Genomic DNA, 14,721 nt, shown 5'->3' with positions numbered 1-14,721 from the left:
CTCATAAAGGTCACAGAACAACTGACAAACAAGATTGCATGACCGGGGATATTGAAATTCCAAAGCTTGATGGAGACTTTTCAACCTCAACTTCCACTACTGTGAAAAGGATCTAAGAACCTAGAAAAAGGACAGATTTGACTGTGGTAACTCCAACAGATATAGTCATTACAAGGATTCTCCTCGAACACATTCTCTCAGAGTACAGAGTGTTGCTTCAATCCTGCCCATTTGAATGCATAATGCACACGATATTCACTGCACATCTCTAAGAAAACAGCACCACGCTTTATACATTTTGACCCTTTTTGACTATATCAACTGAGAAGCTTTATGGGGTATCTATCTGAAAATTGGCTGCCTTGCAAATTTCCTCCTCATCCTATGACTGTGGCATATTGCCTTGTAGGGCCAGATTTCAACCACTGAGTTTGCAGGACAGCAAATCTCAGGGCAGACTAGTGCTACGCAAGGCTGCACCTTCACCCAAACATTTTTCTCAACACAATAGTGCTCTTCACATCCAACCAACTTCCCAAGTGGATATAATTTACAGTAGAAGTGGGAAGCAGTTCACCCTATGTCACTCTCTCCTGAACCACCCTAATCGCCACTGGAGTACACAAGCAATGAATGAAAAGCAAATATTCAGAAGGTAAGCTGATTTGGCTACTGAAACCTTTGAGAGATTGGGCTCTACAATTAATATCTATAAAATGTATATTCTCTACCAATATGTCTAACTTTATTGATCACCAGTTTCATTTCTAACCATATATTTGTCCTGTTGACTCGAAAATGATTAATTGCAATGAGTTCTCCTTTAGTTACATTACCCTTCATCCATCATTACCGGTCCATTTCCTTAACTGCTATTGGTCTATTGCATTGCAAACCATGTCCTGTGTAATCATCACAAGATTAAATGGCTTGATAAACCCATATCCTTTCAGGAATTTTAAATATATCCTCAGTAACAATAACCTCCAGAATATTTCCTGAACAGTATTAACTGCAGGAGACCCAGAATAGGAACCTTCAGAATTATGCAGCCTACACAGAGTTTTCAATCACTTTATTTAAGAATCATCAAATGTACCATTAATTTCTTGTCACTGTCAACTGTGAAATATTCCCATGTGTAACTTTATCAAATACCTTCTGAAAATTGTAAGTACACCACATCCTTTTGGTTAATTTTGTCCATCAAATTATTTACCTTCTGAAATGTTACAGATTAATGAGGTGATTGTTTATCTTTTTTATAGTACATCAGCTCGAAGGAGAAAACTGGTCACATCCTCTATAATTCCCAAATTCTTTCTCATTTTGTTTCTGAAATTAATGAAGTAGTAGAAGGGTAACTGTTCAATTTTGGAAGATAGCAAAGGGTTCATTTTACCAGCTCTGCATACTGGGTAGTCATGTATAAACAACCCCAGAGTCTGCTTGATACACTGATCTTCTCTCCTCACATACCAATGATCTCTATCAATAAGGACTGATATCAGAGATTCAAGTATATCACTGCATGCACACAAACAGACAGAGACAAGCCTGCACACTCACACACGAGCATACGTACATGCTGACATGCAGAAACAGGTAATAGTTGTGGTCTCATACCATATTTCATAGTGACATTCACATCACACTACGGGTTGACTTAAAACAGATCTAGCAGCTCACAAATGGACATTCACGAGGGACTGAGGACTATGATTAGCAAGAAAAACAGTCTGGTCTAGTATATCCTTCCCTCTACATTTACTATCAAGCCAAGTTGTTAACTCTGATTCAAAGAGGAGTGCAGAAGAGCATGCTGGAATCAGGAACACCTAATGCTAAGATACCAGACTTGTGAGGCTGCAATACTGTAGCACGTGTGTGCTAACCATCAAAAACTGTTAAAACACACACCCAGCCATGCCAGCTTCTGGGGTGTAGATGCTTTAATTCTCCAGGGTATGGATAGCTGGGCTGGCTCCTTTAAAGATTCCAGCCAGCCCAGTTCCCTATGGAGTGCAGAAAGGTGGCCTTCATGATTTCTCTCCTGACTGGGAAAGCCCTGGCCTGGGCCACTGTGCATTGGGAGCAAAGGTCAGAGATTTGCTCAGACTCAGAGGAATTCATGGTCACCATGAGGAGGGTGTTCCATTTTCCCACTGGAGCTAACCGAGCATCAGACCTTCTGATGAAAGTGCGCCAGGACAGTCGGTCAGCAGCTGACCATGCCACTGAGTTTCGGACTTTGGCCCAAGCGAGTGGCTCGAACAGGGGCCTTGGTCACTCTGCACCACCATGGTCTCTGACGCAAACTAAAGGATGTCCTTACCTTAGCGAAGTTGGTAGAGGACCTAGAGGCTCTGATTGATCAGTCCATCTGCCTTGATAATGCCTGCCGGAGTGAGAGTGGTGCTACCTCATGAGGTTGAAGAGGGCTAGCCCGAGCCCAGCCTCAATGCATCACAGTTCCATTGCCCGTCCTCGGTCAAAGACTAGCCTGTCTGCTGCTCAGGATCCTGTCAAGCCTATGCAAAGTGGCTGTGTAAGAATCTCCGCTGATGAAAGTTTCTGATGTTGGAGTCGAGGTTGTTGCTATTACTGCGGGAGCAGGTCACCTGCAGTCCGAATGTCCGAAGCTTTTGCTAAGACCGTTCGGTGTTGGGAGGACTGTGAAAGTAACAGTCACTACTCCTAATCTCATGGATTTTGGTGTCACACTGAAGGCGGAGATCTCTTGGGGTATGAACCAATGAGAGGTGATTGCTGTTTTGGGCTCAGGGGCAGCTGGTGATTTTCTGAACTTGGCGACCGCCCGTCAGCTCAACATACTGATGCAGGAGTTGAGACAGCCCGTGCCTGTAACTGTTCTGGGCAGCTGCCTGCTTGGTTCTGACCAGATCCAGCAGCAGACATTGGTTTTGTGGTTGATGATAGAGGATCACAAAACGAGCCTCAGTTTCTCTATTATTGAGTGTCCTCACATACCCCTGATACTCAGGCACCCTTGGCTGTCCCATGAACTGGAAGGAAGGGACGAGACAATGCATGGTCCAGTCGCTGCAAGGAGGAATGTTTTCTGCTTGGTGCTCTGAAGCCCAGACTCTCCCCAGACCAGCAGCTGATGAGGGGACAGACTTCAGTTCAGGGTAAGCTGAAGCCCTCAGGAAACCTAGTTCTGCTTTCAACGGCTGACATGCCAACAGGCCTGTGTGAGTCCTGACCCTATCCAGTCAGGGGTGTGCTGGAATTAGACAGAGAGCTTCTCCAGTTCAGGAGCAAGTCAAGGCAGTGTCCAAGCAGACTGGAACTCTACCAGCTAAGACAAAGGGCTCCAGTTGCCAAGTCCCATCTAGACAGAAGGCTCCAAAACAGAGACCCTCAGAGCCTAGTCTCAGGAGCACAAGAACCATCTGTCATGCCTCACTGCCAATGTCTGAGGATATGGATGAGGATTTGAATTGTGGTTTGGCCTCTGTTTTTACTAAAAGATCTTGTGAACCTATGGAGGAGACTCTGGGGTCTGCCAAATCATCCCCATTACCTACAGATCCTCAGGAGTCATCCTCAGAGGACGGTTCAGGGGTAATTGCAGCAACCAAGCTGGTAGGCATCCCTTCTGTCTACAAGGATTTGGAAAAGGTCTTCAGCAAGGGAAAGGCTTCAACTCTTCAGCTGCACTAACCCTACAACTGTGCTATAGACCTACTGCCTGGTACTGTCCTCCATGGTGTTGATTATACACAATCTCAGCCCCAGAGCGAGTCACTACGGAGGACTATATACAGGAAGCTCTTGCTCTGGGATTCATTTAGCCCTCCATCTCTCCTGCTAGTGCAGGCTTCTTCTTCGTACAGAAAAAGGACGGGAGCCTGCGGCCATGCATTGCTTATAGAGGACTGAATCATATAACGGTCAAGAATTGTTACCTTCTTCCACTCATGAACACTGCCTTTGAGATTCTTCAAAGGACAAGGATATTCTCAGAGCTAGACTTGTGGAGTGCTTACAGTCTGGTTTGCCTAAAGAAGGGTGAGGAATGGAAGACGGTATTCAACACACCAGCAGGGCACTATGAGTACCTTTGGCCTTGTGAATGCACCAGTGGCTTTCCAGGGCTTATAGACGACGTGCTCTGGGACTCTCTCCATAAGTACACTTTGTCTACTTGGATGACATCCTAATTTTCTCAAAGTGCACAGAGAAGCACATGGCTTATGTCTGTTCGTTCCTAGTTCTATTAGGTCTCAAAGGCGAGGGTCTCATGGCCTGGAATGGTAAGGGAAGTCTGTCAATACGTGCAGGCATACGAGGCATGTGCCTGGAACAAGGAGCTCCACACTCAACCTCAAGGGCTCCTTCACTCTCTGCCTGTTCCACGCAGATATGGGCACACATCTCCATGGACTTTGTCACTAGTCTTCCTCCTTCCAAGTGTTAGTCCATTGTCATGGTAATTGTGTATCTGTTTTTGAAGGCCTGCCAATTCATCGCCTTGGACAGACTACCATCTGGGGCAGAGATGGCCGAAATTGTCCTGCATCATGTCTTTAGGATCCATGGTTTTCTGATCGACACTGTGTTGTTTCACGGTCCACAGCTCACATCACATATTTGGAGGGCATTCTGTAAGCTGATCGGGGCAATAGCAAGTCTTTCCTCTGGGTTTCACCCACGGCTCAACAGCCAGGTGGAACGGGTGAACCAAGATTTGGAACAAAGCCTATGATGTTTGGCCTCTGAAAGACTGGACGAATGGGGCAGCCATTTGACGTGGGCAGCGGTCGCCATAACAATTTATGGCATTCGGCACACTGGATGTCCCCTTTCGAATACCAGTTCGGGTATTCTCCGCCACTCTTCACCTAGCAGGAGGCCGAGTTTGGGGTTCCTGTGGCCAAAGATTTCGTCTGGCGCCGCAAGGAGAAATGGATTGGGGCCAGAGAGATTTTGTTAGCTTCTACCCGGAAAGCTGAAATAAAGGCTCACTGCAAGAGAAGACAGGGAACAGTTTTGCAGCCCAGGGAACAGGTTTGGCTTTTGACTCAGGATTTGCTTCTCCAGGAGGAACCTAGGAAACTGACATAGAAACATAGAAAAGCTAGAGCACAATGCAGGCCCTTTGGTCCACAATACTGTGTTGAACACATACTTACAGGAACATGAACATGACGCCCAAGGTCATTGGACCCTTCAAGATTCTCAAGAGAACAAACCTGGCTGCTTACACCTTGAAGCTCCCCTAGAACCTCAAGATCAATCCCACTTTGCACATTTCCAAACTAAAACCTGTGACCACCAGCCCTTTAGACCCACCACCGCTAGTCCCGTGGCTGCCCAGATTTTTCAATGGCGAGCAGGTCTTCACCGTGAGAAGGATTTTGGATTTACAAACTTTTCTGGGTGTCCAGCAGCATACAACTGGGAAAGATTGCCAAGAGAAGCAAGACACAAGAGTCATTTGAGCAATACCCTTCCTATTTGTTCAGTTCCGGGTCTCACATACTTTTATATACCTTAATGAGGTCTGCCCCTAGCCATGCCGGTTTCTTAGAAAACAATCCTTCTTCCTGCTACCATCTTCTAGTCTTGGCAGCATCCTTGTAAAATGAAGAAACAAAAGACTGCTGATGCTGAATTCAAAGCTGCAGCCTTGGGCAATCACATGGGCCCTAGCTAAACCTGCCGTTCGTTAGTTTTGAGAAGTATTCTTTGTAAATCAAAGGTAAAGCACTCACATTGACTCAAACTACACCTGTCTTTTCATCAAATCTATTATCACAGACGTATGATGTGAAATTTGTCTTTGTTTCAGACCTACCCTGAATCCACCCCAACTCTTCCTCTGCAAAATTGACAACTGCATTTGTGCTGCCTCCTGCAACCATAAGGAACCCATCAACTTCCACTCTGCCTTCAAGTTCACTCGGAGTACTTCTGACACCTTTATGATCTATCTCCATCTCTTGCTCCAGCCCTCACCCTCACTCTTTTATAATAGCTATCTCTCTTCTACTCTTTTAGTCCAGGTGAAGGGTCTCCTGAGCATCAACTGTATATTTCGTTACACAGATGCTGTCTGACCCATTGAGTTCTTCCAGCAGTTCTTTTCATTTATGTTCTAGCTTCCTTGTAAATCCACTTTGCAGCTTCTCCAGTGCAAGCACATTTTTTTCTGAGCATATGGTGGTATGCTTATTGAACAGTGTTCAATCTGGGTTCCCTGTACTCGCACTTCTCTGCTTTGTGGCCTGTCTGATTCTACTGTGCAGAACTGAAAGAGAAAACGCCTACCGTTCTATTTATTTAGATGCACAAAGCCATTTGCAGGACATCAGTCCCTGTAGCCTTTATCAAGGTCAAAGAAATATAAAGACTTGTAGAATGGTAAGACCAACCAATAGAAATCATTCATCAACCAATCTGTCAGAAGCTGATTGAAATCCTATTGCTGAAGTTGTGTTCAGCTGTGCAAGATTAACAATGGGATAGAATGGAGCTCTGATCACCAATTTGGCATTCTTGGTGTTAAAGCAGCTGACTGACTTGCTTGCACAGCATAGTTCTGATTCACAATAGTGTACCATTTCTATTGCCCTCTGCAGTATGATGGAAGATGTGACTCATGTGATACTGTATGTGCACTGGCTGATACCTTGGAACAAAAAGCAGCTACGTGTAGTCAGTTTTTGTAGCCTTAAAGCTATTGCCATGACTATTTCCATGCTCAGTTTCCCGTGATTTATAAAGTACAACTGACTAGTTGGGCATTTGTTTACTTTCCATTTATTGAGCTTCTCCACATTAAATATATTGCTGATGCCTGCATAATGTGTTGAAATAATATGGCCATAGCCTTTCTTTATGAAGGCTGAAGTGAAAATTACATTATTTAAACCCCCCCTTCATCACCCTGTAATATGCTCTCCTCTAATTTCCTCATAAATTATGTTGTGTTTTGCCTTTTCTCTGCTATAGGTGGAGTGAAAAAATATCCCGATTGCTCTTTTGCTAATTATTTTAAGTATCAATTAAGATTAGATCTGTTTAAGGATAGTATCCCTTCACTTTAAGGAAGCAAGTGCAGGATTAGATTTTTAGAGTTTGGTTTTCTGACAAAAATCAATATACATATTGTAATAAGGATCTGTATTGGCTTTTTTTTTTACAAAAACAATCTCCTTAAGTCTATTTACCAGCATTGCAAACCCATTAATTCTTATTGATATTATAAATAAGGGCATAAATTAAATGTTCAGTGATTCGCAAGATATGTCACTCTCTGTTATTGATCCTGATACAGTTCTTTCAACAGCTCGCAATTCTGTTGATCAGACTAATTTTTGCACCCTCTTATAACTGTACAGTTCAGGTGACCTGGGTTCAATTCCCACCATTGCCTGTAAGGAGTTTGTATGTTCTCCCCATGTCCGCGTGAGTTTCCTCCCACAGTCCAAAGGCGTACTGGTAAGTATGTTAGTTGGTCATTGCAGTTTATCCCATTATTATGCTAGCATTAAATCGGGGGTTGCTGGGTGGTGTGGCTTGAAGGGCTGGAAGGGCCCACTCTGCTTGGCATCTTAATAAATAAATAAATTTCCTTAGGCTCTTTTCATATACTTTTGCATCCCCACCATGGTTTCATCACATTCCTTTATTTCTCTAATATTGACATGCATCCTAAGGCACTTTATGTGACAGTTCACAAATAAAAAGTTACTTGTTAATGAGAATTGGTCAACAAAATCATTATTAAAGCACTAATAGTTTTCCAAGTTGGTTTTACGTGTAATTCAGCATTTATATTGTAGTACAAAGACCAATAAGTTTCTACTTTTTGAGGAGCCTGTGATGCAAACCTTATAAGATATTTCCAAACAGTTTTAAATGGCAACAGAAAAATGAGTCCATGGATATATTCAACTCCCTATTAAACCTACTGAATTTATGACCAGAGACTTAGTTCCACAAGCATGTCTCTGGCACCTTCGTTACAATGGAATAAACACAAGTATGATAAATATCTTGATAGTGTTCTGACAACAAAGATCAAGTTGATTTAGCTAGTCTTATATTAAAGCTGAAAAACTAATAGTTTTCAGAAATGGCTTCACACTCGTCTCTTTAAAAAGACTGGTCTGAGGCACTCAACAGTGTTCAAAATCTGCAATGTTTTGCATTGCACTAAATTAGTTTTGCAATCTATCACAATACTGAAATTAATGTATTCATGTATGTTGCAATTTAATCAAGGCTGAATAATTCAGTTCAAAGATAAAGTTTTATAAATAAAGATAATTTATCTTACCTGTTGAATGCAAGACAGAAAAGTTGATTTGAACTTTCTGACAAGCACATGGAGTTTTGCTGCAGGTACAGGTCAGGGTGGTTTCCAGGGGTAGAGCTTCCTCCTTCACAACCGCATCCTTGGGTCGCTGGCCATCACCATACAGGAATGCTGTCATTGTCAACAAAAATTGCAGTATTATTTATGTTCTTTGTCATTTCTAGTTTTCGTACCCCCCACTTCTTCAACCTGAGCCCAGCAAATCAATATATAGCATTTTAGCAAGAAATACAATTGCTAATCATAGTTATGTTGCTCATTTATTCTAGAAATGGAGGCCAAACCCTTCCAAGTTGTGTTATTTCTCAAAAAAAAACTGGCAGTAGTATAAGCCCTTCTGTCTTGCAAACTGTAACCACATCTACAACCAGTTTCCTCCCCAAGGTCCCCTAAATTGTGCTCATCCTTCCCAGACTCACACAAAATAGCCAATTGGGACTATATTCAGGTGCTTCCATTTGTATTTATACGGTCATAAGCAATAGACATCCGCAACATTTTTTTCTTTTAACCACTGGGGTCCTTATACATTCTAACCTTGGTCCTATATAATTTCTCATCTAAATGTAATCTCTCAAGGATGCCAACTAAAACATTGTTTCAGTTTTCATATGTATGGTGTTGAGTCCTAGCTCTATCTAACCGTCTCTTCTCATGACATCTTCACCATTTCCAAACTGTTAGACATCAAACAATGAATGAGCAAAACTTTCCTCCAAGTTCTCATCCATTGCTGTTTGCATCCATTCCATAGGTGCTGGACCGATTCCTGTCAGTAATGAACTATTCCATTTGTAATTTACAAGTTGTGGTTGTAACATCTGATGGATGAACATTAGATCACTAATACAAAGTGAAGTTAAGAACTCTTAGTTTTACTACCAGAACATTACCCAGCTTCATCCACATTCCAATTCTCAGCTTGTGAAAATCTCCTCCATTGTGCTGTCACCCCAGACTTGATTATTCTGTTGCAACGCTTGCAGAAATATCTTGTTCTATTCTCCATAAAAGATCATCAAAAGCTCTACAGGCCATCACTTGCAGACTATCTCTAATCCATCATTTTTATGCATACTAGTCTACATTATTTCCAGGGTTAGCAAAAAAAAAACTTCCTTGCTCTCAGTTTCCAACATGACTTCCCTCTATCTTTTCTCTGTAATTCTACAAGTCCTGTGAACCTTTAAGAAATTAATGAATTTCCAGTCCTTGCCTCCTGATCATGCATAATTTGATTTGCTCTATGATGGATGGCAAAATCAAGTGGTCAACATCAAACTCAAGAATTCCTTAACTAAACCTTTTGAATCACGGTCATAAAGTCATACAACTTGGAATTAGGCCCTTCAGCCCAACTGGTCTGTGATAACTCAATCAAGATTCACATTTAAGCTACAGCCTTTTCCCCACTGTTTGGTCTACATGCCTCTAAACATTTCCTATTCCTGTACGTGCCCATGTATCTTTTAAATATTGTTGATGTACCTGCCTTAACCCCTTCCTCTGGCAGTTCATTCCATATAGTGACTGGGTGAAAAGTTTGCCCTTCAGCTTCCTATTTAGACTTTTCCCTCTCACCTAAACCTATGCCTCTGGGCAAAAGGCTGCATTCATCCTATCAATGCCCCTTATAATTTTATATTTTTTTGTATATGCTCCTTCTCCTATGCACCAATGTAAAATTCCCAAACTGGTCAAACTTTCTTCATAATTCAAACCCTCAAATCCCAGAAATACCCATGTAAATATCCGCTGCACTTTTTCCAGTTTTCTACAACTCACCCTTTTCTGATTAATCCTTTGGGTCAACAGGTCCTTTGGCCCAAGTTGTCCATGTTGGCCAAGATGTCTTCCAGTTCTAAGTTTATTTACTACACTTAGCCCATATCCCACTAAACCTTTCCTATCTACAGTATGTACTTTTCCTTCCTTGATTCCCCTTAAAATCTGAAATAAAATCTGTCATGTAGTCATACAGCATAGACACTGATCCTTTGGTTGACTATGTCTTAGCCAAATATCAAATACCCGTTAACATTAATCCCAGGTATCAGTTCTTAGTTTGTAACTCGCTATGCCTTAACCATTCAAGTGCTGGTTTAAATACAATACATTTTAAATATTATGAGTGTTAAATAATGTATCCACCCTGCTCTCAGGGGTAGTGTTCCAGATTCAATGAGCCAGTGGGTGAATAACATCTTCCTCACATCTCCTTTAAACATCCTATCTTTTGCCCTAAAGTTACGTCCTTTGGCTTCAGACATCTTCGTCATGGGAGAAGTATGTTTTACAATCCATCCTATTTATATTTCTCATGAGGTTGTGTATATCATTTTCTTTTCATAACTGAAATGTTTCATCCTAAACCACACACTGATGAATATCCTCTCTAGAGTAATCACCTTCCGTAATCACCTTCTTCCTTTAGTGTGATTCCCAGACCTGCAAAGAGTATTCCAGAAGTGACCTAATGATCTATAAATCCGTACTATCATCTCCTTGGTCTTATGTTGGTTAATGAACACAAATATCTCATATGCATTCTTATACACTGCCTTTGAGGATTCTTCGGCATATATTAAAGTCCATTTGTACCTCAATACTTCCTAGGCCCCTACCATTCATTATGTATACCCTGACTTTATTTTTCCCTCCTACATGCATCACCACAAATTCCATCCCCAATTGCTGTTCCCAACTTAACATCTCAGTAAAACCATCATCAGCTCTCACATCTCCTTATGTAATCTGGCATAATTTTTTATTTGTTAATTCTCCCATAAAGTGCCTTAAGATGTTTTCATGTATCAAGGGTACTGCATAAAAGTGAACTGAATTCATGCACAGTGAACCACATTGCTGATGTTCTTTCAACTGTTTGGTGTAGCACTGAGCATTGTTATTGGATAGATCTATTATCCTGGTTCATATTGCTTCCATTGTTTACATATAGAAAAGGGAAACATTCATTGTTCTGTTTTCTTCATAGAGATATAGGAAATATAAATAATTCTTGGCTAGGAAATATGAAGAATTATATTTCTTCATACTTCCAGCATAAATGGATAGAGTGTCATTTTCTATTTAGTGCATAGTTTGGCAAAATAACTTTTTCTGGATTATTTGTACTGATACAATGATTTACAAGTATGGCATAAAAGTCAATTTTGGTATAGCAATAGTTCTATGAATGTGCAGACATATAATGTGTCTATACAGACTGCCATTATGCTCTGTGTGTGCATTAGGTCGTAATATAAAATTGATTATGTTGGGAAAAATTCTGATATAGGAATAACATGGATATATCAGAAAGGGTATGAAGAAATTAGATAAGAATGATGATTTCTTGAATTAATTCTTCATTTTATTCATAGTGTATGATTAGCACTGAGGAAGAGGCCATTTATTGTTCATCTCAAAATACCTCTAGAACTTTGTCTAGTTAGGCCTTTTCAGAGGATGCTCATAATTAACAAATATTGAGGATCTGAAATCACATAGAGCCCAAACTGATAAGACCAATAAATTTTGTTGATGGACGTCAGTGAACAGAGTATAAATTTTAAATGGCAAGCCAATATTTTGTTAAGTACCAGATGATTTAATCATTTGGTGTTAAACTCCTGAACTGTCATGTTCAGTATTTCCAGCATGCGCTTGTTGGTCTAGCCATCAGCCACAGCTCTTTTGGATGATCAAAATGATTTTCTCCTTTCTGTAATGAAAGTACATTATTGTGTCATGCTAGGATAATGGTTGTGTGTAAGTATGAATAGAACAGTGGTAATTGAACCATGAGTCTTGAAAGCTTGTAAAAAATATGATGGGCAATTTTGGCATTGGGGTAAATTACATCTCAGTTGGCAGCTAGACTGACAGTATATTCTGATATTTGCATGACTGGTTTGTGAAACACAAGATGTCCTGTACTAGACAATTTACAAATAGAAAAGATTCTCTTTTGCTACACTTAAAGCATCTTACAGAAAAGTAGAACCAGTTAGACAGATTAACTCAAATTATCGCTTACTATCTTAAATAAAACAGCCTGATGTATCAATGACAAGGAACAGATTTTTTCATTTTCATGAATAAAAGATAAAATAAATTTGAAAAGGAATGCTTTTTAACACATACCCTTTGGAAAAAAAGTTTGGATACATTAAAATATGGATTAAAAAGGTAACAGTGCCCAACAACTTTATTATCAGTAGCATCATATGATGCACCCAAACATTACATCCTTGCTTAATTATAAAAGGAAGCAGTGCCTGGCAATTTCAAGCTCTTTGTTTCATGTTCTGTTCGTAGGCAAACGTTCTGAGGTGCATTCGACAATAGCACTAATCAATGGGAGGCTTATTCAGAATGATGAACCCATTACAAAATCTCAAAACGTCGGTCTGGGCTGATGAAAGACCAAGGAAATGTTATCAGTTTCTTTGAAACATCTGCTTTGTTTTCATGAGCCCATGACAGGTACATGTGGACCTGCTGATCCTTTGCGAGTTTGCCTGAAACCCAAATGCTTCGACATCAGGTCCCTTCACGCTCCTCCCTGAGGCGGATGAAGACATTTTGGGATTCACTATGGATACAGAGGAGTGCGCAGTTGGAGAGTGAACAGGGATCCCTTCGGCCACTCCATCTCGCTAGGATCTCATATCCCAAAAGCGGATATACAGTAGGTGCGCATTTGTAAACGTGTGTCTAGTTACCCCTCCCTGACCCCACCCCCATAAAAAGCGGCCAGATTTAAAGTCCTGGTCATGCAGATAACATTAAACTAGCCCATTCGCTTCAGAAACTGTGTGAAGATTCCACTTGGCTTGAAATTACACAGCACAGTTCGAATAACCCCGTAGAGGTGGGGAAGATTGCAGTAATTTTAAATAATCTTGCTGTTCTTCCGCCTACCCCCACTCTCCCGCTGGGGGGGGGCATTGATTTTGCGATTTTCTTTTCAATTGGAGACTTTGCCTACAACCATTGTGTCAACTCACCGCAAAGCTTTGTTCCAATGCCGCCAGTGAACTTTTGGGCCATCTGACACCAAGCGGGGGCTGTAAAACATGCAAAATGTTAACAATGAATGGAGACTTCTCTCTGATTTTAACCGAGTCAATCTGTTCTTTCAGTTTGATGTGACTGGGCTGAGGGAAAAGCTGAATGAAAGCTGCCCTGCTCACCCTATGCATCATCGTTTTGTACGTTCTCACTAAAAAAATTGAAATCCCTCGGTGAACGGCAGTAGGAGGTCAGCGGGTAGTCAGTGACCCACCCGTTCTCCCGGCTGGATTGAGACACTCGTGCAGGATTTATGACCGAGGGTCTGGCCTCTTTGGAAAACGATCATGTGCAAAAGCAATAAGCGGAAAGAACAACCATTATCGACAGATGATTCTCTTCAGATTGCGAGCCTCATCAGATTATTTACAACCAGTCTTCCATCCTGTATACAGTCGAATGTGCATAATTGCTACATAGTGCTTTATGTCAAAAATAAGCGATTAGTAGCTAATCAAGTTCCGAGAAAGGTTGTGAATTTTAAATATGAATATTAACCAAACGCCGCCATAACATGTGTTAACGGAGAGTGTGAATAATTCGTGCACAGAATTGAAAGCAAATCAAAACGTGCAAATTGCAACCACGATAAAGAAATTGAGCTTCTTATTTCGCACAGTTAACATTGTTTTTCTTCCTCCATTACATTGCATTGGGTTTCCTGCTTATCTTTTGGATTATTCATTTTCGAGTCCGAACAACCTGTTTCATTCAAGGTTGGAGACAGATCTACTACAAGTTGTTTTCGGTTACCAAATCACAAAGTCGGAGCTTGTCAATTTGAAAGCATTCAATATCCAAATCAAGTCCCGGGGGGTAGATATCTTAACTCATTTGGTGATCAGGAAGCCCAGGATGTTGTCTATTCCTAAAAACTGCCCCCCCCCCCAACCCCGTGACTCCGGGGACCAGAATCTTCAAATTCATAGCATTCCGTGCCTTCCTGTTCCGTGAACTCCCCACCCCGCCCGGTCTCTCCCTCCCCGCCTCCTTCAGCAGTTGCACGTGCTTTCTTATATTTACCTGCCGCTGAATTGTCTCCGGCGCCGGATCGCTGTCCCGAATCATTGGAGAAGAAGCCGAGAGATGCCATTTGCTCACTGGACGTTCCTTGCAGAGAGGAGGAAATTGGCTAGAATCGCGGAGGCCAATTCACAACCAGAACTCAAAGCCTCATCCGAGCGAAAGGAAGCTGTCCGATGCTCGGGTGTTGAACGCTGAGGCGGACGGTCTAACGGGAGCTGTCGGGAGTCCAAATACAGAGCACTGGTCACGCAGTTCCCAGGCGGGAGGGA

General features: G+C 41.6%; 1 protein-coding gene across 1 annotated transcript in view; it reads right to left on the bottom strand.

Annotated features, from left to right (window-relative positions):
- Positions 1 to 14,519, bottom strand: part of gad2 (glutamate decarboxylase 2) — a 101,217-nt gene extending 86,698 nt beyond the window's left edge. Inside the window, exons 1-3 of the mRNA XM_072254430.1 lie at positions 14,450 to 14,519; positions 13,363 to 13,422; positions 8,312 to 8,461 (exon numbers count right to left, since the gene is read on the bottom strand). Of these exons, the coding sequence (XP_072110531.1) occupies positions 8,312 to 8,461; positions 13,363 to 13,422; positions 14,450 to 14,519 (280 nt within the window). The remainder of the gene's footprint in view (positions 1 to 8,311; positions 8,462 to 13,362; positions 13,423 to 14,449) is intronic.
- Between the last annotated feature and the right edge of the window lie 202 nt (positions 14,520 to 14,721).

Source organism: Mobula birostris, chromosome 3, assembly GCF_030028105.1.
Source record: "Mobula birostris isolate sMobBir1 chromosome 3, sMobBir1.hap1, whole genome shotgun sequence".
In the NCBI taxonomy this organism is placed as follows: Eukaryota; Metazoa; Chordata; class Chondrichthyes; order Myliobatiformes; family Myliobatidae; genus Mobula; species Mobula birostris.
The sequence above is the reverse complement of the archived record's forward strand: the minus strand, read 5'-3'. Positions and strand labels throughout refer to the sequence as shown.